This window comes from Drosophila ficusphila, unplaced genomic scaffold (genome assembly GCF_018152265.1).
Source record: "Drosophila ficusphila isolate 14025-0441.05 unplaced genomic scaffold, ASM1815226v1 contig_174, whole genome shotgun sequence".
Classification (NCBI taxonomy): Eukaryota; Metazoa; Arthropoda; class Insecta; order Diptera; family Drosophilidae; genus Drosophila; species Drosophila ficusphila.
In genome coordinates, this window is record NW_025064066.1 from 260,160 (window position 1) to 286,223 (window position 26,064).

Sequence of the window (26,064 nt, forward strand, 5' to 3'; positions counted from 1 at the left end):
AAGGAAGCTAAAGTGGTCGAGGGGGATGCAGAGGGATAAAAGTCCCTGGAACTGTAAACAAATGCGGAATCAACTCAAGTTTTTAATTTTAAATGATTTATATATTTTTGATTTATTTTGAGCTCCGAGTGCCATTACTTTCGAACGGAATTCAAGCATTGCTGAGGATTCATTATACGAGAACAAGTTCACCAACGCATTTTATTTAGTTTTATAAAATAAGTATATAGAATAGCCCCTATAAAATGATCTACATTTTTAGTTCGTTGCTAAAACTAATTCTTACATTGTTTTTTTTAAAAGTACTCTGATATCCACAATAACAATTAAATAGAGTTCCATGGGAAATGTAAATCTAATTTAATTAACTAGCGTTTTCTGGGGTTTCCTTGTTGGCTCTCCATTTTTATATTGCAAGGTTCCACACGGCGTATGAACAATGCGGTTGGTTTATTGCTTACGCTCCCACAGAGAAAGCATAAAACACACACGAACATACAAACACCCGGCATCATTATCCACACTAACGCCTAGCCTTACACACACAATCACAGAAGTGTATGGGGAGAAAGTAGGTTCGGAGAAAACTGGTCTTAACTACTTTCTGCACGTCTGCAGATAAAATCGATAAATTCCTTTTCGTAAAACGAATTAGGAAACTAATTGACTTGGATTTCGCTTAAAGAATCTCACATAAATCGTTAGCTTAAGCGTGATTCTGGCAGTTGGATGGTTGGGGTTTTGCGGGCGTTTCTGCCGGAGCCTTTAACTTTTGCTGTGGTCCAATGCCAAACTGAAATTGGAACAGAAATTGCTCGCATTTTATTTTATTTGATTTTTTTCCAGCGTTATTTTTCCCCTCCACATGATTACACTTGTTTACAAAGCAGAATAAGAAAACCCTCAGCGATTGTTTCCATCAACGATAGTTTAAACACTATGTTTGAAAATAAAAATGTTTTTCTTTTAAAGATACATTAATTCGCTCTCAATATAAAGACTGTAGTTTGTCAGGTAGTGTTATTTAGCATTTTAATTATGTGACCGCCGAAGTCGGCCGTTAAATGTCATTAAATGTGAAACATTTTCGTCCATCGCCCCCATCCACTTGACTCCTTCGGCTAACCACTCAACGACGTCATCGCAGTCGTCCTCGTCATTCAGCTCCAGCGAAGCGTTGACAAACTAACAAGGCGCAAATATTATGCTCACATTTCCTGGCTCCATGCATTTACCTTTCAATTTAATTTAACCCATGGTCTCGAACACTTGCTCGTGCCTGGTTAACATGACTCCCGCATCCAGGACATCCTATCTGCGAGGGCATTTTATGCTCGGCTTATTTGTGCAGATGTGTATGCCACTTGAAGGTGCGCACATAAATTCAAGGGGCTGGCATTTTTGCACAGTAATACAGGAAGCTTCCACTTAACTCATTTGCCAACCATTTTTGGAAGCACCTTCTGGTAAACAGGATAGAAGATGATTTCCAAACACCATTGAATCAATATTTTTTATGGAGCTCTTCTAAACTATATTAACCAAAATTTATAGCACCTGCTCAACAACTGCTCGAAAAAGTTTTTACCTAAAATATTTTATGAAGAATACAGTCAATCCAATTTAGCCTATTATTTATTTTAATTTATTTCATACGTCATAATTTTGTTAAAAGTTTGTGCAGCTATAATTCACTTTGTCTTTCTTTATATTTGAAGACTGAAGTAAAATGGGCAAGTCAGCAAAAACTTATTTGAAAGTTAACTGGAATGGCTTTTTGTGTTTATAAATTCATATGCAACTGTCATTTTGTTTGCATTCGTGCCTCCGCTGAAATTGCAACGAGCATGCAAATATATAATTTTAATAAAGTCCTGGAAAACAGGACTCTGTTAGACATTCCAAGTGGCGCAGCCCAAGAACAGCTCATCAAAAATACCAACCGAAAAAGGGGAACCTGCAACGGTGGCAAGTCATTTGACAAGGTAAAAGTTGTCGTTGCATTTACTTGTATTCTTGTTGTTGTTGATTTTGTTGTTCATTTGCTGGCAGGTGTGGTGGGAGTCGAGGGCGTGGCATCCCCTTGAAATTCTCTGAAGAGTGGAAGAAAATTGCGAAATTTGAAATTTATGTTCCCCGCGAAATATTTATACCCTTGCAGAGCAAAAGGGTATTATAATTTCAGTCAGATGTTTGCAACGCAGTGAAGGAGACACCTCAGACCCCATAAAGTATATATATTCTTGATCAGCATCACGAGTAGAATCAGAATACGTCTGTACGTCTGTCCGTCTGTCCGTCTGTCCGTCTGTCCGTCTGGCCGTCTGTCCGTCTGTCCGTCTGTCCGTCTGTCCGTCTGTCCGTCTGTCTGTTTCTCTTCAAACTAGTCTCTCAGTTTTAAAGTTATCTTGCTGAAACTTTCCCAAAAGGTGTGTAGTTATTGCACGCAGTATATAAGTCGGAACGGGCCGGATCGGCCGACTATATCGGATAGCTCCTATACGAGAGAATGAAATAAAAAAATTCTCACGCCGTTGTTTTTGATCAGATCGACTTGAATTCTTCAAGATGGCGTTTTCTAACTGTTATTGAATTTCGGATTAAATTTGAACAAAATCGGAAAACTCTATCATATAGCTGCCATGAAGAGATCGAAAAATATATATAGAATTCATGGAAATAAATTGATAGCATCGCTGTTTTTTATCCCACGAGCATGATTTTTTGAGTATCAAGTTTTTTAACTAGCCTTGATCTTTAATAAAAATTTCATAAAATCGGACAACTATATCATATAGCTGCCATAAGAAATATCGAAAAATCTATATAGAATTAACGGAAATAAAATGATAACATTGTTATTCCTCATCAGAAAATCATGATTTTTGGAATATAGAGTTTTCTAACGACTCTTGAATAGCAAATAAAATTTCATCAAAATCGGACAACTATATCATATAGCGGCCATAGCGGTCGTCGTAGATTCGATGTTCTTTAGCCTTTGTGTATTCTGTTCGAAATATTTGATGACTGCAAGGGTATATAAGCTTCGGCTTGCAGAAGCTAGCTTCCTTTCTTGTTTTATGTAGATTCCGTATTTTTTGCTACATCAGTCCTTACCCGCAAATAAATGAGCGCAATTTATATGCAACTTGTTTGCTAAAAGCACAAATTCCGGCAAGGGAAACCCTATTTGACTAATTGTGTCAGCAACGGGAAATATTCAGTGAGGGATAATATTTGCAATAAAGCACTGAAAGTACATTTTATGCTATATTGCCATATAATTTTCATCGCTAAGATTTTAAAGGCTAATTGTTTTAGCAGTAACTTGTGTGACTATTCTCCAATTAAAAAACTTTGTAGGATTTCGTTATTATTTCATCAGCTGAAAAATGTTAGTAACCCCAGACACAATACCTATTATAAAGTGTAAACTTTGTTCCTCTTTTGCAGTATGCTTGGACACTTTTATGCAATTTATCCGTTTTATTGGGCTGGGGTCAAAGCTCTCGAATGGGTTAGACATATACCCTGCTCAAGTTCAAAAATTTATTGTTTCAATAGAGCCCAACGACACATGCAGTTCGACGAGAGCAAAATAGAGTAAAACCGATATAGGAGAAATTGAATTTCTATAAAAGTTTCGACAGCATGCAAAAGACAAACTTTGTCCACTGGCCGGAGGGGGAAGTGTGGGTGATTTTTGGGCTGGAAGGAAAGGAAAGTGGAAGGTTGTGGGGTGACCGGTTGGATCACATACGCTGCCACGCCCACCATTTGCCAGCCACTGAGGCAGGAGTTGGCAAAAGGAGTTAAGTAGCCAATCACCATGTCCTCCTTTGTCCTTCAGCCAGGCATTCTTCGGTCTCTTTCCCGCATTTTCCGTGTGCAGTTCCTTTGGCGGTCCGCAGAGAACGCTGTCAACACTTGGACTTCCGGTGGCCGATGCCACTGCTGCTGCTGTCAGCAAAATGTCACCAGCATGCACATGGAATCGCTTTTTCCACTCTCCCGTATTTGATTGGGTCTGGGTTGGCAATTGGCCTCCGCCATCCAGCCATCCAGCCATCCTGCCATCCAGCCATCCTGCCAGCCATCCGACATCCTTCGATCCCTCCGCTTGGCCATCCTGGCTGACTGGCTGGTCAGGAGCATTATTTGCTTTTATTTCTGCAAGTCAATAGCGTTGGCTTTTAAATTTATCGACTGACGTTTGATGCGCTTCATTTAACTTGGAAACATTTTTCAACTCAAATTCCTCAACGCCGGAGTTGGCCCGCATTTAGTTTTTTGGAAATGCCACAGTGGTGGCAATTTTTAGATGTGAATAATGGGCAGGTACTTTAAAATCTCCATTTTTTTTTTTAAATCTGGAACAGGAAATTTTTTTATTATTAATTTGAAAGCAATTGATAAAATAAATATAATAATGTTTAATCCTATTTTAATGGTAATATGTTGTGCGCATCACTGAATTAGATGGTAAATTCTTTCTTTTTCTATGGCTTAAGTTTTGTTAGCTGCATGGCAGATGTTAAGTGGCATTAAATCCTATCTCACAAGGAAAGCAGCTGGAAAACTAAGTGTACAGTGAAGGTTTGATATGGAGTGTAGCACGTACATTGTGTCTCTATATTGTTAATGAACGGCTTAACAAATTTAATTTTGGTATATATATAAAAAAGATCAAAAATAATCCTAAACATTTAAGGTTTAACATGCCGATCCAACTATTTCCTTTTCAACTAATTAGGTATTAATGAAATAGCAAGAGTCCGAAAACTGTCAATGTTCTCAAAAAAATAGAAAAATACACAAGTCTTTTTCCTTCGGCAACAAAACAACCCATCAACGGAAGACAACTAATACTGGGGTCTAGCCTGTCTTAACCATAAAGCAGTAAGCATTCTCTAAAAAAAACTAAATATAAAAACGGTCGAAAAGGAAGTTGTTAAGAAGATCAGTGCACGAGTACTCTGAGTAGCTGGGTTCAGCTGCTAGCATCCCATCCATTTGGTTATCTGGCAATGTACTTCACAAAAAAGTAGTGGGTTAAGCTTTGAATGGGGGCAGTCAGGGCTGCTACAATAAGCAGAATGCAGTGAACTGCAAAACATACAACTTCATGGTTATTTTGCTCTTTAGTTAGCTGCCATATTTTTCTGTTCTCCCATTTCACCCCCGCCCCTTTTCTTAACATGCCTTTCGGATACTGGACTACTGGACTGGGGGCGGTACCCACGCCCACTTAACAAATATCAACTAAAATAGCTTTATATATTGTTGAGATAATAAAAATGCGGCAAGGTTCGCTTGAAGAGCCCAGACAACGGATATGCTGACCCTTTGGTGCAATTGTGTGTGCTGCGTCCGGGAGTCCTGCGGAGCCAAAGGATAAACGGTATACAAAAAAATATGTGCTAGTTACAGTTCAATGAACTCAAAAGTATCAGATGCATTTATTTTTAAAATAAAGCTTTCTTATGTCTAGAAAGTATCTGTTATGAATTAGTTGCACTTTTATTTCATAAAGATTTAGGTCCTTATCAACATGCCTAAAATACTCTACTTTAAGTGGAAGTCTAAACTCTGTTTTACGTACCATTGCAGGAGATTCGATTGTTTAATGACCCTTGATTGCAATAAGCCAATTTGCAGTAGGAAGGTGTGGGTAAGTGAAGCGAAAATGCTCTCCATTTGAGTTCAAAATGTGGAATAAGTTCATTAGCATTAGAGTAAGAGGCAGGAGGCAGGGAATTTAAGGGACAGGAATTTCCAACATTGAACTGCCAATATTGCCAGAACCTTTTTTACTTTAATTGGAGTTAATGTAACTTTTATGCTTATGCAATCATATTTTAATTTCCTTCTGGATAGGCGTTTTGAAGATGGTTGGGTTACCACTCGATTTCGAATTTAAATTACCTTGGTTTTTGGTTGGCAGAAGCCCGAAGTTTGTGCCTGTAGCATCTGCTCCTTTATTGAATAACCCCTGCATAATTGACTTCAACGATGCAGATAGCGAGGCTGGTAATTTCAGCCGATCAAAGTGAGTTGATTAGGCCGTGGACACAAAAGCCGTCGACAAGAGATAAACCTTTGACTTGGCTCTGGGTTTCAGCCCCATTTTACCACCCATAATGCAGTCCGCAGCTAAGTGGGCGTGGCCGGCTTGTAATAACTCACGCCTTTTGACACAGATTAAACCGGCATAAAGACAATGCTGGGATAAGGAAACTGCAACGATGACGAGGACAGAAACAAACTTGGCCAAAGGATTGTGTGACCCCTCTTGTGTGGGCCTATATAGGTATGTATGTATGTGTGCGTGTGTGTGTGTGTATGTTTGTGTGTGTGTGTGTGTGGGTGGGTGGCTTGTGTAAATGTTAGCCCTTATTGTTTGCCCGACTGGCCGTGCAGGCAGCACATATCACGAGGCGACCAGACACACAGGACCCCATCCACATCTTTCCATATATTTTCCATACCGAGCTCATTCGAGCCAGTCTGCTGCTCATCTTCATTGTAGATGACAGCTCCCATTGTCCTGGCCGGCTCCTGCAGCGACAGCTGCTGCACTTTTAGCCGCCCGAGACAGAGCGCTCAGATCAGGCAGTACAGAGCCCATATTCGCGCCAAAGGAGAAATCCCCACATATTCCCCATTAACTTGTTCTTTTTGTTCTTAAAGCCTCTGCTTTGTCTCTGGCACGACTCATAAATTTCCAAATATTCAGAGACATATCTTTTAATTTGTTTAAAAAAAGAAATCGAAAACGAATAATTAAAATTATTTTACAAGAATGCGAAATGCAGATATCAACGTGTGTGCAAATATTTGTAAGAAAGAATTCAAAAATTACCCATATCATAGTTAAATAAACTTGAACTCAGTTTTGTATTACATTTTCGAAAACTTTTTATAAATAATAAATGTTTATGTTAAGCCGTTTCACTATCTGAAATCTTTGCGAAGTGCATTTCCTTGTTGTGTTGCCACTCGCTTCTTGTTGTTTTATTATAGTTGGTTTTGTTGAGACAGCGCCATGCATAATATACAATTTACTCAAAACGAATCGACTAAAGGGAAAATTCTATGCATTTTATATCGTGCCAGAGGGCATTCATACGATGAATGTAAGTACATGCCGCATACATATTATATATATGCAGATGGGAGTTTCATTTTGCCAAACACACGCGGAAACCCAGTAGGTTGCAGTCAGAGAGCATTACCTATGCTCTATGTGGACTTATCGCCACTCACCTTGGTTCCTCAATTGGTGCGTGGCAAAGAATTCATCATGCAAATAGTGTTAGCGTGTGAAGTCAGTGAGCGACTACCCTGATGCATAATGCATTCGATGTCTGCACGGGAAATGACAAATTTCTTGCAGCAAAAGCAAGTTCTGGGCGGGGCTTCAGTCTACTGAAAAAAATATTTAAGCAGATTCAATTAAATTTACTTCGGCACTTGCGCTCTAGTAAGAGAGTTCAGGAGAACTTTGACGCCCAATTAAGGTAAAGATTTTGGGGTACCTTTGACTTATGATATAGATCTGGCATCAGAGATGTCAACAAACACCAAATAAATGACGATTTTTCTATTTATTTTTTAAATATAATCTTTTGCAGACACTTCAAAATCGGATTAAAATAAGAAAAGTTATGGATCTCGGATTAGTGAGTTTTGGTCAATTTTTAGCAAACCCATTTTTTTTGGAATTTTAAAAAGTGGTTGTATCATAAAAATTGAAAAAAAAAATGGATTAAATTTAAAAAAGTTTACTGATTTTTGCGTTTTCTAGAAACTTGCATTTTAGAAATAAGTCTGGAAATCAAAGAATACATTAGGTCTTTAAATAGTTTTTGAATTTTTGTTATGTTATCTATAATGATTTGTATATCTTTTAAAATTGCTTGTTCAATGAATTGTGATTTTAATCCACTTTTCTCCGGGTTAAGAGACATTTGGCTTAATCAGGGGACTTACCCCGTCTTGGTAATGTAGTCGTAGGTAAGGGTAATCTATGTGGAAAGCTAGTTTATGTGATGTATAACATAATCGAATTTTCTAAAAATGTTGATGACTAGGGCTGACTTATTTAAACAATTAAAAAAAATGATACTCCAGCTCATCAAAGAAATATTGTTTTCTGAGCATTTCCGTCCGGGCGATAGGAAAAAATATATAGATAAAGTTCACCTTGGACATTTCATGCAGTTTGTTAAAATACATTTAACTAAGTAACCGTAACATTCAATATTAGCTCTATTTTCCGATAGTTTGTTCAATATATTATATGTGGTGCCGAAGCCAATTAGCTGATCTATTTTATTAATACAGTAAAGTAATATATAGATTACATTTTAAAAAAATAATTTTTTAATTATTAACATTTTCCAACTGTAGTATTTAATCGTTTTTTGTAACGTTGTTTTTATTAATGTTAATTGAGCCACCGGAGGGACTAGGGGTATTCTTTTCTTCTTTCTTTTCTTCTTTTTTGTTATCTTTCTTTTTCTCTTTTTTGTCCTCTTTTTTGTCCTCTTTCTTGTCCTCTTTCTTGTCCTCTTTCTTGTCCCCTTTCTTGTCCTCTTTCTTGTCCTCTTTCTTGTCCTCTACCTTTTCGGGTTTTGGAATTGGTGGTGGTGGTGTAAGCCTAACTCCTGGGCATCCTCCTGTTTGGCAGCTGGGTAGTTTGCATCCTCCTGCTGGGCAGCTCGGTGGTTTGCATCCTCCTGTTGGGCAGCTCGGTAGTTTGCATCCCCCTGTTGGGCACCTCGGTTGTTGGCATTTTTGGGATGGGCATCCATATGAAGGGTATCCAGGGTATCCAGGGTATCCAGGGTACCCAGGGTATCCAGGGTATCCAGGGTATCCAGGGTATCCAGGGTATACATATCCAGGGTATATATATCCAGGGTATATATATCCAGGGTATATATATGCAGGGTATCCAGGATATCCAGGGTATACATATGAAGGGTATCCAGGGTATCCAGGATAGTTGATAGCCTGCGCTGGTGGAGACGGCGCTGGTGGAGACCGCAATCCTATCTTTGGAGGTACAACTAGAGGTTCTAAAAGGTAACTGTCAGCGGGGATATCCCGCAAACTAACTGGTGGAGACCGCGCTGGTGGAGACGGCGCTGGTGGAGACCGCGATCCTATCTTTGGAGGTACAACTGGAGGTTCCACAAGGTAACTGTTATCGGGTGGAGACCGTGCTGGTGGAGCCGCCGCTGGTGGAGACCGCGATCCTATCTTTGGAGGTACAACTGGAGGTTCCACAAGGTAACTGTTATCGGGTGGAGACCGTGCTGGTGGAGCCGCCGCTGGTGGAGACCGCGAACCTATCTTTGGAGGTAAAACTAGAGGTTCCAAAAGGTAACTGTCATCGGGAATATCCCGCAAATTAACTGGTGGAGACCTCGATCCTATCTTTGGAGGTACAACTAGAGGTTCCAAAAGGTAACTGTCATCGGGAATATCCCGCAAATTAACTGGTGGAGACCGCGATCCTATCTTTGGAGGTACAACTGGAGGTTCCACAAGGTAACTGTTATCGGGTGGAGACCGTGCTGGTGGAGCCGCCGCTGGTGGAGACCGCGGTCCTATCTTTGAAAAAAAAAAAAATTACTTTTTCATAGATACAAAATCCTACTTACCAAGGCAATTTCTTTTTCAAGACCATTGTGCAGTGGCAATAGGAAAAAAATAACTATTATCGAATACGTCCGTTTTGACATTTTGTGTACTTCTGAATAGGGCAAAAACAGAAATGAAAGGAATTATTATATTTTGCTACCCACAACTAATTTTCATTAAAGGGCGTTAAGTTGTTTTTAACGTTTGACAAAGTCGTTTAGCTATAGTTGTAATTTGATATCTCATTAAATAAGGCAATATAATTAAGTGTGGAAAATTTCATTATATAATGATTGGTAATAAAATGGGCTCAACTTAGGGTTTATTCAGCCTATGACAGAATAAAAAAAAATTTGATTTTAATTCCATTTCTTCTTTTTTTTTGTACTTAATTTTTTTGGATCACATTTATATTTAGTTCACAGAAATTCTACCTGATGTAAATCCTGGTAAAACGTGGATAAGGTAAAATCTGTGATCCAATAGGAAGTCCACTTCTGGGACTTGTATAATTATAGATTCAGAAAGATTTCGAGGTCGAAATGCATGTAATGTTAGCCTAAACAAGAGGTTGATTTCAGCTTAAATATTTTAGCCACTCATCCAGCGGAGGAGACATTGAAAATATTCGGAACCGCATGCAGCTTTACGAAACCGGGCGCAGAGTTGCTGTTGCAATTTCTGTTTTGAAATTGGCTTATTTAGGTATTTTTTATGCGCCCGACATTCAACGTCGACCGTACTGTGCTGCAGGGGCTTGTAGTCCCTGGCCTTTGTTTTGTAATTGTTTCGAAAGTGGGCGGCAACGAGGCAGTGGCGGGATACAGTAGGCGGCGAAAGTTAACGTCATTGTCGTTTCCGAACTCGACGACGTTGGGTCGTTGTCGTTGGGCCAAAAGAAGAAGGACGACATTAGCGGCAACTGTTTTGAGTGCTGCTTCCTGCCGGTCTGTTCTTTATCGTTCCTGCCCCACCAACTACCGCCCATCCACCAACCACCGCCCACCATCCACCATCCACCACCACCCAATGGCCGCTTTCAAGTGGCATTCGAGTGGCAGCCATTGTGCAGCATTATGATGAAAGTTTGTGTCGCAAAATGCAAATATTTGAAAGGTAATTGAATTTGAACTTTGCCGCTCATCGTCCTCGCCTCCCAGTTAGCTGCTCCGGCTGCCAGTTCAGGTGTACAGGGTAAAAACATCAGCGACATTGTTCGCAAATTCGGTGTTTATCATGTATACATTAAATGGTTTAAATTTTTAGCTGGTCAGCTGATCAGATTTTTGGTAGAACTACGAAACGAGAATGTATTATTGAATACTAAATTGATCTTTAGATTTCTAAAATTTCACAAATTAAGTACATAATTTATTTAAATTACATCAATCTTAGAGAAAACGTATATTGAGGAGCTATTGTAAATATATTTCTCTACAGACCAGCGTAGATGAGAAGACTTAAAGAGCCAGATATCGCGCATGCAATGGCATTAAAGCTTCGATAGCAAATATTTGACAAACAGCTTACATGTTTTATTTAACCAAGCTGAATGGTCAACACAGCACAAAGCCTAAATCGCACTTTCTCTGTCGCACCACATTGTCGTCGACCCTCTCACTCATTTGTTTGTTGTACAAATTATACACAAAATTTGCACACTCATGAGGGCATTCAATGTCCATGTTTTGGAAAGCAAATGAAAATCTATACAGGGCTGGAAAATACATCTGCCCCCTTGCTCTTTCCCAGTCGATGTGCTCACTTTTGGGGCATGCCGCAGGTGCAGTGAACAATAAATTTTGTTGAAAATAAACAATTATTTAAACATGATTGGCTTGTTGCCTGCCTTTTTTTGAGTTGTTCGTTCGAATTCTATCTGAATTCGGCTTTTGTTTTTAATTAATTGCCTTGATTGCTTCAGTCAGTTTAGTATTTGTCTTTTAGAATTCGATGACATGTTTAATTGGAAATTGTTTGAAATTCGTCAATTATTATAGATTTTGTTTGTAAATTATAAAAAAATTGTTCATGTCATACAATTTTCTTATCTCCGCTTCGGATTCATTATATATACTCCTTGCATTGACATTGTAGTTTACTAATTTTTTGCATTAATGGTTTCAAAGGCTTTTGGCGATTTGTGATATCTTATTCTTAGTCATAAAAGCATTTATAGCATTTAATAGCAAACCGAAACTTAATTAGAAGAACAAGATATTCTCATTCCGTTGCACTCTTCGTTGGTGTTGTGGTTTACGCCTCCAAAGAAGATTCAGGGGCGTGGCAGCCACTGTCTACTGGTTTCTTGGACCGCGTCAAAGACAGTAAATTGGAGTGCAAAAAGTGGAAGCTTTTTTTTTGCTCTTTTCCCTGGCTCTGAGTCATCTTTTGTTTGTGTTAATTTCCTGTGGGGGAAGAGGAAAAGAAATAAATTGAAATATAATTAAATTTTGAGCCCAAGAATGACAGGGGTTGAGTAAAACTTGCAGGCACTTCGAGTGTTTAAATCCTCACATTTGGTCCAATATTATTTTCTTTAAATCATTTTTAGAATATTTAATTTATTTATAATATTTATTCAGAATATTTTCTGGTGATATTCCTCCTTAAAAAAACTCCTTTTAATGACTTTTGATATAAATTAGCAAACGCGAGAAACGAGGGCAGAGAAGGGCAGATTGATGGCTGAAAGACGAAGCTCTGCTGCCTTTTGGCCTGACAATCAAAGTCAAAAATGCCTCACAATTGACAAGAAATCGAGAGGAAGAGAGTGTGTGCCCCAGAAAACGCGAGCATCGTTTTCAGTTTTTTTTCAGGGGCGCGTTCAAATTTCTAATTTCATTAAAATTTGTTCAAAGGGCTGATGGCGAGAGGCGGGTGTTGGATGGATGTTGGAGCCCAGACGTTGACAGACACAAATCGACACAATAGACGTCAAATACAGGCGGGTGGGCGTGGCCGGGGGCGTGTGGAGGTGGGGATGGGGCAGCTTAGGCAATCAAAGAGCGCCGATCAAAGTAGAAAATCGATTTTAATTGCAATCTAGGCGCAAAGCTTCGGCGTTCGATTAGCGGTCAAGTGGGCGAGTGTGTGACGACCGGTGGACATTAACTGGGCGTGGCATGTCGGCCCTCGGTCCATTGCATAGTATTTTTGGTCCGTTTTTTACGTTTATATTGAATCCAGTTTTTGCCGATGTCGGTCATTCTTGTCACCGTTTGACTGGTTTTTGGGAATCGTGCCCCAAAGCAGTAATCAATAAATGTTGCTCAAAGGCAAATCAATCAAATTCCCACTTACCTACTACAGGTATTGAAGTATGTATTCCTGTTTGGTGGTATTGAAGTTGCATAAAAGTCAAGGAAAATTTTTTGTTTTCCTATTTTATAAATTGTTTGCTTGAAATTTATATTTACACTAGCAGACCCGGCCACGCGTTGCTGTAGCTAAAGTTATTGTTATTTTACATTGAAGTATACAATGTAAGAAGAACGGTAGGTAAGGCAGATAGTCTTAAGTCTTTAACAGTAATATTTATTATTTTAAACTATAAATACTTTCAATTTCAATTTAATTTAGCACTTATCGGTGCACAATATTTTTGGTTAACCTGTCTTTAGCTAACACAAATATATTTGACGGTTTTCCAACACGTGAACATGCAACATATAGTTGTCCATGAGAAAGGGACGGACTTTCCAAATCCAAACCACAAATGGACATTGTTTGGCCTTGAGACTTATTTATTGTCATGGCAAAAGCTAAACGAATTGGAAACTGTAGCCGTTTGAAAGGTATAGTAGATCCGACGGTATTATTGGAATACGTGGCAAAAGGACCACTTTTCCTTTATCTATGTTTCGTTCTCGTGCCGCTCTTGTTCTCGTAATATTCTGTTGCAGACGTTCGCTACGCTGTTCTTGAGATTCTTGTGCACGACCTTCCACTGTCCTAATTCTTTGAGCTGTATTTCTTGTATCGACTTGTTCTGGCAACTGATGAGCTCTTTCAACACGTTTGCGTCGTGCCTCTCTGCTGCTCACGTTGTTGAGATTAGATTTTTTCGGCGGCATTTTAATTTACTATTATAATTATGTGACAATACCTACATGTATATTTTTTATATCTATAGAATTTTAAATAATGAAGCACAGATAACTAAAAAGCAGGAATGATTTCACTGTATTATCGTCACTATAATTTGAATTTGATTTACACTTCGGTCTAGTACGTACGTGGTTGGCTATGCTAACACCAAAAATTAAAAAAGTAGAAATAATTGAATTTCACGCTTTTTCGTTTAATACAAAATAAATTTAATTTATACCTTAACCTCAATAACACGTGGTAATCAGGCTATTGTCGGTTTAGCATAGCAGCAAATCTACGTACTTTTAAGCCTTTCTTGCAAACCTACGAACTTCAGTCCCAGAATCTACGAATTTTCTATCAAAATTGTTCATAGCAGTGCCATCTATTGTTTACTTACTCAATCTAGTCAAGAAGTATCGACATCTATTAGATTCTTTTGGAGTTAACAGATAATTGTGACTTTCGATTAATTATAGACAAATAATATTATAATTAAAGATCTAAGCTATCCTATCTTTCAAGTTGGACCAGACTGCTCATGGTATGTCAATTTAATTTAACATCGGTTAAGTAGTTTAGGAGTCCATCGCGGACAAACATCGTGACAGGAGATTTATATATATAAGATTTAACATAAAAAAAGTTATTGTAAAATGTGTAACAATAATGAGAGCAGTCGAATTATAAAAAATCAACTATTGGTTTTGAACCACCGCAATCTTGCAAGGCAATATAACAAATTCGTATCACCCATGAGATTTGACTCAGTTGAGGTGTCAGTAATTTCACCCCAGCCCTTCTGTCAGTACCTCAGTCCATAGACTGTATCAAAAGGGAGCACAACCAAATCGAGAAAATGTCGTGCGGTCAATAGTAATCTAAATTGACAAGTTTTTACGCCGGCCAATCACCAATTTCGAACTAAAAAATTCTCCGTTTTAACAAAAGACGCGCTGTGAAGTAGTTTTAATCCATCAAAACGATGCTGCGAAGGATTTCAATGATGCACAGGCTGCAGATGCAGGCGTCGTATCTGCCGTTCTGTTCAAGTGGTCGACAGTACCACAGGGAGACTGAGGGTAGCTCGCACTCGAAGGATGCCCTGGATAGCGAGTACCCGATGCCGACGTGGACGCCGCGTCCGGACCTCAAGCGAATGGAGCCGGTAGACAGGACCAAGGTGTACGATGCCTGCTGGCAGACGACGCGCCGTACCGAATACAAATGCCGATCGGATCCCGAGTTCAATGTACACGCCTTCATCGACAGCCGCAAAAATTGCCTAGCCGATCCTTGTGCCACGGAGACCCTGTCCCTTGATCTGACCCACTATAAGCCACAGGACATGCACAATCGAGAGTATCAGCGAACGTGGCACGAGTGCGTGGTCAAGCAGCGAAAACGCAAGGCCCACTGTGTTCACGATCCGCCGCCAATGCCGCGGCGTTGTCGCAAGAGTTTCAAACACACGTGCCCCGTTAACATGTGCGTTTTGGGCGCACAGGATCTCAAGCTCATCAAGCCGTGCAAACCATTAAAACCGACCACTTGTCCGCGCTTCAAGATGCCCAACTGCTGTGAGGAAGCCCGCAATCCGCCCAAGTGCGTTCGGCCTTTCAGGCGGTGCGGCACTCGCCGAAAGACCAAGTATCCCAGCTTCTCCGAGTGCTGTCGCGATGCTGTTCCGGATGCCCGACCCATCGAGTGCAAATGCCTGGCCAAGCCGGCCATCTGCGAAATGTGGGCGTACTATCGCCGCCGTCACGGCTGATCGAGCTTGATTTTGATTGACAACGAACTGAACGATCTTTAAGCGGTAGTGTTTTACAAAATAAATACCAGTGAAGCTTCTTGAATCCTTCTTTCTAAAGTTATTATGCATTATGTTTGTAAAAATATAAATTTGCTTTTTTATTATTATTTCGGATTTTTAAAGACCGTCGAAGGTACGTAGTTATTCATTCGATTTAACGTGCACGTGTAAGTTGGTCCGAAATTGTTACGGCTATTTGGTCGCCGGGTGGCCTGACATGCTCGCAAAAATGCAATATGCAACAGCCCGTGCGCGAATCTGTATCTGCAGATTGTCCGAAATGGATACAATACCCGGGAAATAACCAAATTCCATTATCCAGATACAAATCAAATTGGCAAAAGGCATTGAAAAGGATCAAAAGAGGGCTGGCTGGGAGTTGGAGGGAATATGCAAAAATCAAATTACCAGAACTTGAGAAATCGCAGACATCAGAAAACCATAAATCAGTGGGCGAAAGGGAATCGAAACGTACATATATAAGAAATTGTTACCGCTAGTTAACGGTTTATTGATGCGTCGCTTTTGGCTGGATTTATTGGCCTGGTCGTTGGTCCTTTGCTTCCTCACGCAGATGCGAAATGGCCAAAACCGAATAGGAGGAAAATCGTGCAAAAGCTAGGAATTGATTTGGCTCTTAGGTGCTTTTAGCTGGTTGAATGCCTTGCTGTTGAAGGGAAAAATCGATAGAAGAAAATCAGTTTAATGGAAGTATCCAATATTTAATATTTTCTTTTCTATCTATTCTATTCATTGCACGTATTTCTTGACCAACTAGTGTAGTAAGTCTCAGTACACATATCTTTCTCAATCACATACTTTTGGACCTCACCCGTAGAAATTTCCGCACTTCAGACAAGTTTCTCATCTAGGAACCGTGGATGTCTGATCCTCGCGATATGGTTTTAGATACATTGACGAGAAATGGCACCGTTGATGATGGAACCATGTTGCATTTGCCCAGCTACGCGGATCGGTATACGGATATCCCCAGGCTCATCCGATTGAAGTTCATTGCACAGGTGTGCCCCGAATTGAGGGTTTCTGCCCTCGAATTGGCCATCGATCACGTAAAGACCACCTATAATGTCAAGTTATACGATGAGCTCTATAAGACGCTTTGCGTTGAGGTGAGCAGAAAATCGCTGAAGCAGCTGAAGGAAAATGGAGAGCTTTCTGAACCCGATGGAAGTGAGGCAAGTACATCGAGTGGCAGGGCGCGAATGGAGGTGCCATACGATTCCTACTGGGTGGAGGACAACACCATGGAGGCGACCTTGATGCTCCAAGAACTGGATGCCGAGCTGAACTTCAAGAAATCCAATTGTGGCAGCGCTAATGTTCGACGAATTCTGCAAGACATCGGAGATCATTACGAGAAGAGCGGCAATCTGCAGATGGCAGTGAAGTTTTACGCTCGAGCCAGGGCCTACTGTACCAGCAGCGAGAATGTGATCATTATGTTTCGCAATCTGATCAGGGTATCCATTTACATGGAAAACTGGTGGCATGTCCTCACCTACATTGACGAGGCAAAACAGTACGCTTTTGGCTTTGAAAACCTGGCTCAAGAAGTTCCTGCTCGTCTGAGTTGTGCTGCCGGTTTGGCCAACTTGGGTTTGAAGATCTACAAATCGGCGGCACAGTACTTTCTGAACACTCCTTTCGGGCGATATGACTACGATAAGATCGTGGCACCCGAAGATGTCGGCCTTTATGCCGGAATCTGTGCTCTTGCCACTTTCGATCGAGATAAGTTGCAGCTACATGCCATCAATTCCGAATCCTTTAAGCCTTTTGCCCAGCTTGCTCCAAAGATATGGAACATCTTGGCCAAGTTCTGCGAGGGGCAGCTTGACACCTGTGCGGAAATGCTACGCGAAATCGAGAATTATGTTAGGATGGATGTCTACCTGTCTCCTCATGTGGACAAACTGTACGATATGATTATGGCCAGACTAGTTCACAAAAGAGACAGGAAAACAAATACCGATTCTGGGAAGAGGCATAGATCTTAATACGGTTTATTTGCATATTAAAAATTTCTCATTGAGCTTCTAAGCTTCTATTTAATTCGACTTAATACCAAAGATGTTTATTAGGCACTTAACTCTAGCTATAATGAAAATTATTTTCTTATTTAATGGATTTGACTTTAAATTTGTATGCAGATAACGCAAGCGAATGCAGACTTTTACCTATTTGATTGCCATTATGTACATAAAAAAGTAAGGCCAAATCCAAAACTTACGAAAATCAAATAAATATTTTTACAACGCATTTTTTCATCTAACCCTTAAATGTTGTTTCTTTTTCCATAATGAATTCTGTTACTGAATGGCCGTTTTTATAAATTGCTGTTTCAAAAAAAATATTTTAAGACTAAATTTTGTACAAACTAATTCTTTGTCGAAAGCTTTGGGCAGCATGACACATTTTTAAATCTTTCCAAAAGTTTCCGTTGGCATCCGTTTCTGCAGCAATTCAGGCACAGCAATAACAACAAAACATATAATTAAATTTTTCGTGTGCTCAGTAGAACGAACGAGCGAACTTGAAATCTCACAAAGAAGAAAGAATAAGGGAAAGAACGAAGGATAACGAAACTTTGGAAGGAAAACTAGTGGGTGGGTGGCATACAGTGAAAGCGGGGAGAAACGGTGAAATCATAAAATATTGCACAGTTGAAGTGATTTTTATGAACTCTTCAAAAGTAGCTCCAAGAAGGCGAATAGACAGTCAAAGAAGTTGGGCCGTTCGTACAACATAAAGGTTTTCGGCACGCTAACGAGCTTAAAGATGTTGCACAAAGTGCGCACCGAAATTGCATTCATAATGGGGCCCAAGGGGGTGGTATGATATAATGCTTCCCAAGCTTTTCACCTGCATCTTGGCATCTCCTATTTACTGCGATTTCCATTGAAAAGCTAAGGCCAAGTCTGGAAAATTCATTTAAGTGGCAGAAAGGTCAAGAGCAGATCAGATTCTAAAGTGCCAAAATGGTAGTAGAGCTCAATGTTTGAGTTGAATACCTATTCTTAAGCAATGGAAAATAAAATAGTTCAAGTTAAAGAATTACGCCATTTTGAATGAAATCAAATTATTTTTCATTCATTTAGTATCTTTCGTTGTACAATTTAAAATATTTCCGGGTGGCAATTGGATTTAATTTTTAATCAGCACACACAAAAGTGAAAAGAATGCATTCAAAGTCTAGCAAGATTTCTAAGAAACACCAATCTTGGGGAATGGTAGAGCCACCTGAGCTGGGGATATGAAAACTATTGGAGGAAAGCGGCGGAAAAAAGGAACGGCGCTGATCTACCTCCACTTGCTAGTCGTGGAAAACTTCGGCCAGACATTGTGTTGAGTAATTCTTTTGTAATGCGGAAGGAAGCCCAAAACAACACAGTGCACAGCGATTTTCCAAGGAGGGAAAGGGTACCAGGGAAAACTTTAAGACAAAGCGCAGAACTGACCTAAGCTCATTGGGCTGGGAAAATAGGGTGGCAAAAGGGGTTCGCAGATAAATTGCTGCAGTGTTTAGTTAATACTTCTGACCGTCTTACGCCTTAGCCTTTCGTCCTTGGCCGCTGCGTCCAATTCAGCAGGATACCGATGGAACAGCAGCGGAGCCTCGCAGCCTCGCAGCCAGATACAAAGAACAAGGAACAGCAGCTGGCTCGACAAGTTTATCTTTTGTTACATTGACTTCCGCTAAAAGATACTAAACTAGAAAACATTCTTCTCCGCTTTCCATTCACTCTTTTTCAGTTTTATTTGCTACCGTTTCCTACAGGTTAGCGTCAAAATCCTCGAGGAGGAGCTGGTGCTTGCTAGAAAAGTTAAACAGAAATTAAAACTCACTCTGCACAGTGGTATGAAACGTCGATAAATTTATACAAATTAAAAATCTTTTAAAAAGAATTTACTTTTTAAAATTTAATATATGTTAAACAAGATTCAAGTTCAAAATTGAAATATTTAATTTTAAGGAAAGTTGTCTTCTGCTATGAAATTCATAAACAAATGTACAGTAGAATCCTGTTATAAAGACTCCGCTTATAGTGTCCGTCCGGGTATTGCGACGAAAACTCGATGGCTTGATTGGTCCCCAGACAGACTTTTACACTTAAATCCTTCTGCTTAGTGCGTCTTCCGGGTATAACGACGAAAAATCGTCGGTCCCTTGAAAGTCGCTATAAGCGGATTCTACTGTATTAAAAAATGAACAGGGTAATCATTTATTTTAATAAATCGCAGGAAGACTATAGTCGTTTGTCAAAAGTCGTTTTAGAACTGAAAATTTCGACCGATAGAAATTGCAGTGTGAAAAATGGACTCGCCGGACGGGTCACGTGTCCAAATTCTGGCCATGGTGGTGCGGGTCTGTGCGGTGACTGCGATTACCTACTTCAGTGCCAAGTGGATGCTCGGCGCCCTGGATCCCAACAGTAAGATGCGCAACAAGGCCAAGCAAGTGGCGGAGCAGCAGTTGCGTAAGCTGAACTCTTCTGTCAGAGATACGGCCCTAAAGATCCGAACCCGCGACTTCAACGAGCACGAGATAGTGATCGCCGCGAATCTCGTAGCTCCCGAGGACATTGATGTCAGTTGGGCGGACATAGCTGGCTTGGATGGAGTTATCCAGGAGTTGAGGGAGACGGTGGTGCTGCCAGTGCGCCACCGCGATCTCTTTCGCCGATCGCAGCTGTGGAGGGCTCCGAAAGGTGTCCTGTTGCATGGTCCCCCTGGCTGTGGCAAAACATTAATTGCCAAGGCAATTGCCAAGGATGCAGGAATGCGGTTCATCAATCTGGACGTGGCCGTGCTGACGGACAAGTGGTATGGTGAAAGTCAGAAGCTGGCCACTGCTGTCTTCACGTTGGCCCAAAAAATTCAGCCGTGCATTATATTCATTGACGAAATCGAATCCTTTTTGCGAGTGCGCGGCAGTGGAGATCACGAAGCCACTGCCATGATGAAGACCCAGTTTATGCTGCAGTGGGATGGTCTCATGAGCAACGCCGATGTTTGTGTCCTCGTCCTGGGGGCCACCAATCGGCCGCAGGACCTTGACAAGGCCATCCTTCGGCGAATGCCGGCACAATTTCACATCGGAGTGCCGCGTGACTACCAGCGAAATTCGATCCTCAACTTGATCCTGAAAAGTGAGCAGCTACACTCCGCAGTCAACCTCCCCGAACTGGCTCGCTTGACTAATGGATTCTCGGGATCCGATTTGCGGGAATTATGTCGCCACGCCTCCATGTACCGCATGCGCCAGTTTATGCGCGAAAAGCTAGACATCGGTGAGGGAGCCAGAGAGGGTGAATGGGGGTTAAGCTTGGAGAAGAAGGACCAGAGCCTTCCGGAATGCGAACAACTGGAAATACGCATGGAGGACTTTCTAAAATCCCTTACTGTCATGAAAGTGTCCAAGTTTCAGGCGCACAGCCTTGTCGAAAAAGATCTCGATTTGGACTAGGGCCACCAAAAAAATCGGGAATATAAGCTGAAAAAGGATCTATGAAAAAGTTTCTAAGTCCGACAATAAAAGCTGCACATGCTTTAATTTTTAAAACCGTTTAGAGCAAATTTGTAGTTTACGATTGAAAAACGTTTCGTAAAAGAAAAATTAAAAATGTTTTCGATAAGTAAAACAATAATTTAATGAAATGTGCGTTTTAAAAGCAGATTAAATAAAATGTGCTTAAGACTTAGAATTATATATCTGCACTATACTTTTGTCTGTCTGATTCTGCATAACGAAACCACCCACTGTATATCTTCTTATGCCATCCTATCCAGCTTTTAACACCCCGCCCTGTCAGCCCAACCAATATTTTTCACATTTCATGGCATGCATGAGGAGTTTTTGCATCTATGAAGAGCAGCGAAAAAAATCTGAAAAAAAAAGACTGGAACCAGAAGCGGCTGCGAAAGAACAGCAGCAGCACAGTGGCAACAAAAACTCAAAATAACAACAGCTACGACAGCAACAACAAAAAATCTTTTATGTAAAATTGAATATTCATAAGTTGTTTCACAGAAGCGGCAGAAGCCTAACTACGAGCCTCAGTCTCCGCCTCGTTTGCTTCTGCTATACCCTTGCCAATTGTATTTTTATTTTCCTCATGCATCTGCTCTTTTCAGGAAGGAGAAGTTAATTAATAAATACAGTGTGCAGTAATGAAGTGCGAGTGTTCATAGTTGCTTTATAGTTGTGTGGTTTTTTTCCCATTTCAAAATATTTGTCGAAGCATACTTGCTTTAAGAAATAGTTTTGGCGTTTTAAAGACGTTGTTGCATACTTCTAGAAAAATCTTTAAAAGGTTTATAATCTTTCGGGAAAGTCTTTTTCAATTTAGCTGAAATATTAAATCTAAAAAAATATGTAGTCAAATAAAAATGTAAGTCTAATCTATCCAACTATCTCCTTAAACACATCTAACGCTATAAATAAATCTTTTTGGATAAAATTATTTATGATACAGATTAATCTCACAATTTTTAATAGACAATTTATCGAATATTTTATTTGAACTTTTAGTTTAAGAGTACTTTTTGATTCGGTTTTTGAAGCATCGACTTCGTTTCTTTTTGTTGCGATTGTTGTTGCGTTGGACGGGCAGTTGATTGTTTTTGTGTGTAGTTTTGTTTGGCTGAGTGAACCTGCAGACGCTTCCGTGCCACGCCCCCACCCCTGCCTCATCCGCCCACGCACACTTACCCACACAGGGACCCGCACACACACACATACAGATGCAAAAGCTGCCGTTGTTTGCTATTTTGTCATGCAAATTGTATTTATTGCGGCCAAAAACCAACAACAACAGCAGAGCCCAGAGAGATAGGAGGCGGAGACAACGCCGCCCCGCCCCCTTGTAATTGTTTGCTATTTGTCATTGTGTGCGTGTGTGGAGTGTGGGAGTGGGGTGCGTATGGACGTGTGTGCGCTCCATTGTAAACAACAAAATTGACTGCCATCGGCGGACAGTAAACTTGGGAGCACATTTCCCGAATTCTCCGAAATTCAAAGCTTTTGGTGCCGACGGTCCTACGATCGAGTGTAGAAATGCGAAAAGAGCGACTTTTCAAAAATATACGAGCTTTTTTTTTAATATTGACATACGAAGGTTGGAATCGCGTGGATAAGCTTCATTGTCGATAATAACAAACCGAGAGCTTCGACCGCTCGGCAGGCAGAAGCAGTAGCGCAATGAAAGCTAAAGAAATCGGAATGTCGGTTCTCACCAGACTTCTATTATTTTTACTTCCAATACCGGTATTAACACAATTTATTGACGGCGAGTGTGGAATTCCTTCAAACAGTTCGTTGAGTCCTTGGATTGCTTTTCTACATACGACTGACTTAATATTCGTTTGCAGCGGTACGCTGATCACCCACAGTACGTATATAAATTATTTATATTAAAATCAAATTATTGTATAGTATATAGGGTATAAGCGAATACTTTTTTTAATAACAACCAAAGCGATGCAACTAAGCTAATTCTTTTTTTTCAGAGCTCATTCTTACAGCAGCTCATTGCATTGAGGCGAATTCAGAACTGTAAGTAATAAAAAACATATCCAGAAATATGTAAATGAGAACAAATTGTTTCTGTAACAGAATAGTTCGTCTGGGGGAGTTTGGAGGGAGCCGGGAAGAACATCGCCCCCCAGAAGAGCATCATGTAAAATATGTTTACAATCATCCCTTTTACGACATGGATACAAATGCCAATGACATTGCTATTCTAGAGCTGGTTACTTACGTTATATATACAGGTAGGTTTTTCAACTTTTTTGGTATTCAAACATTATTATTTATTATTAACTTTTTCATGAAATAGATAACATAAGACCAATTTGTATTTTGTGGCATCCTTCTTGGAAACGCTATGTCGACACTATCCAGGTGCTCACTGGTCTTGTATGGGGAAAGCGCAAGAACGAGAACGACACTGATAAATATAGGACAGTAGATATTCGGCGTCAGCCTCCAGAAATGTGCGTCACTTCTTTAGGTATGATATTTACCAGCCAGATCTGCGCGGGAAATCCGGAAAGCAATTTGTGCAACCCCGATTGCAGCAGTCCGCTTGGTTCGTTTATTATGCATAAAAACTTATATAGGTTTGTCCAAATCGGCATCGCCACCACAAACCAAAGGTGTAATAAGCCAAGTATTTACACGGACGTTTTTAGCCACATTGAGTTTATCCTACGCGTGTGGAGACAATACGGGAGAGATCAAAGTCCTCCAATTCCAATCCAAACGACAACGACTTCGGCACCAAGTTTTGGGGTTCCAAAAATGTCTCTGGAGAATGATGATATTGTTGAGGAAATAAACATCTATCAACCTAGTTTACCAATTATTGGTAACTAACTTTCTTATAAACAAATTCATAAAGTTACTAACACACGGTAATAATAAGTTCACAATCAAATTACAAAAATCTACTTTGTTGAATTTTTTGGGCTCATCTAGTATTAAATAACATCATTTGTATTTATACTCGCTTATCGCTTAAAACATTATAAAAACTAAAAAAAAATGTCTTATGAGTTCACTAATTTATCTGGCTAATTTAAGTGTCGCTTAAATTACGATTATATTGCGCCGGTTTTCTTGATGGTATTATGCAAATTGCTGTAATAAAATCCGCACCAGTTGTGACGCTTCACGAGTGTTTGTAAAAGAGCACAATTGGCTAGGGAGAACTTTACGAGACGGGATTTTACCAACCACACAAACCTTGAAAAATCAATTTAATTAATTGCTGTAAAGCAGCCAGACTCATATGACACTAACCCCTTTCAGTCAATAAAGTTTAATGAGTCAGCTAGCTAAGTCTATTAACAACAAGATATAAAATAAATTTCCCATTTTAAAAGGCCCCAGCCAAATTACAATTTGTATTCTTTTATGAATTTTTTTTAATCAGAAAATTCAGCCTTCTTAAAATTTTCTGACTATTAAAAAGTAATGGCATATTTATCAGTTGATTTAAATATTAACCTCAAAAGTCCTCCAGTTGACTATTTCAATTAAAATGTGATTTTCCGTAAGCCACTTGATAATTAACACACTCTTTAAATGACAATTTCTTTGCTTCGGCTGTTGATAAACTGCATAATTTATGTAATTCGCTTCACCAACAGACATACTCACAAGCACTTATTGATGACAATTATTTGAAATACTTTTAAGTGAGTGGGCAATAGTTTATTGAATTAATAATTAACTGCAATTGCGTAATACAAAATTTATTTAATTGCTGTCATCGAGTGGCTGGGAGCAATCAAACCCCCATGTGCATCATTAAATTATTTTAGTTGCATTCATAATTTAATTGATTTAAATGGAAATAGCGATTTCTCTGTCAATTATCGCACCCCTTTTAGCACAATGTCCCCACAAACCGAGCTGGCTTAGAATAATTGATGACATTTGATATTAATTACACTTTACAATCCAACTTGAATCCTTTAATTGCAAACTGTGCATCATATTTTTTGCAGTTGCATTCCGGCAGCTCTCGAGGCTGAAACTAATTTCATTATTGTGCATTAATCATGTACCGCGTGTTAATAAATATTAATGCCCTTCGGCCAGCCAGCCTACTGCCAATTTTAGACCATAAAATTTCCGGAAAACGATGCAAAAAGTATACTGATTTATTGCAATGGGCAATAAAAAAACCCACAAGTTTATTCAACGAGTGGAGTTGTAAAAAATCATACGCAAATAGCAATTAATTATCTAGTAATGAAACGAAATTTTTCCGCTTATCCTTAAATAGGCCTTTGCATACACTTTGTAAAAATTTGAGTGTTAAATATCTCTAAAAATAACTGAATTATGAAATCTTACCTATGTTTTATAATTGAAAGTTGGCTTTGATCCTATAAAATAAATAAGGAAATCTTGTGTTAGTTACAGGTACTAATAAAACTACTATTTTTTTTTAAATAAATCTTTTAAAAATCAGTTGTACTTCATTTAGAAATCAGAAGAGTATTATTTTGGTGGTTCTTGTGGCCATTTGTTGCATGCGGTGCAATACTGGTTGTATCGGTCTCTTGGTCGTTAAACGCATCTGTGTGACAGAAAAAAATGAGTGGAAAAAACTATATAACTCCTTTGAAAAGACACAAAAAGAGAGAGACAAAATGAAGGGACGAAAGAGACTATGAGAAAAGTGGGGACTTCAGGCTTTTTTAGGAAAATGGTAAAAACTGTGCTTTTGCCCATGACCATTTCTATTTCCTCTGGCCATTTCTAAAATTTGCATTTTTCATGCCACAATGTATAAAATTCATATTTATAAATCTTTTAACTGCACACACCACACCAAACACAAAATGGGACACATCAAAAAGCCAAAGCACAGACAGAAGTAAAAATGTGAAAATAGGAAATGAAAACGAGAAAAAAAACAGCACTGAACCTCAGGCAGTCGACTTTCCAAACATTCTATCCATAGCAA

At 39.6% G+C, this 26,064-nt stretch overlaps 4 protein-coding genes across 4 annotated transcripts; 3 read left to right on the forward strand and 1 right to left on the reverse strand.

Annotated features, from left to right (window-relative positions):
• Positions 1-8,273: 8,273 nt before the first annotated feature.
• Positions 8,274-8,984, reverse strand: LOC108101041. The gene is made up of 2 exons (XM_017205213.2): positions 8,715-8,984; positions 8,274-8,684 (listed from the first exon to the last, which is right to left on the reverse strand). The coding sequence occupies exons 1-2, from the start codon at positions 8,982-8,984 to the stop codon at positions 8,625-8,627; spliced, it is 330 nt and encodes a 109-aa protein (XP_017060702.1). The 3' UTR covers positions 8,274-8,624.
• A 5,579-nt stretch (positions 8,985-14,563) lies between these two features.
• Positions 14,564-15,605, forward strand: LOC108101031. The gene has a single exon (XM_017205203.2). The coding sequence runs from the start codon at positions 14,732-14,734 to the stop codon at positions 15,518-15,520; it is 789 nt and encodes a 262-aa protein (XP_017060692.2). The 5' UTR covers positions 14,564-14,731; the 3' UTR covers positions 15,521-15,605.
• Positions 15,606-16,336: 731 nt separating this feature from the next.
• On the forward strand, positions 16,337-17,842 carry LOC108101021 (COP9 signalosome complex subunit 1). The gene has a single exon (XM_017205191.2). The coding sequence runs from the start codon at positions 16,444-16,446 to the stop codon at positions 17,578-17,580; it is 1,137 nt and encodes a 378-aa protein (XP_017060680.1). The 5' UTR covers positions 16,337-16,443; the 3' UTR covers positions 17,581-17,842.
• A 1,999-nt stretch (positions 17,843-19,841) lies between these two features.
• On the forward strand, positions 19,842-21,759 carry LOC108101044 (outer mitochondrial transmembrane helix translocase). The gene has a single exon (XM_017205226.2). The coding sequence runs from the start codon at positions 19,899-19,901 to the stop codon at positions 21,048-21,050; it is 1,152 nt and encodes a 383-aa protein (XP_017060715.1). The 5' UTR covers positions 19,842-19,898; the 3' UTR covers positions 21,051-21,759.
• Positions 21,760-26,064: the final 4,305 nt, after the last annotated feature.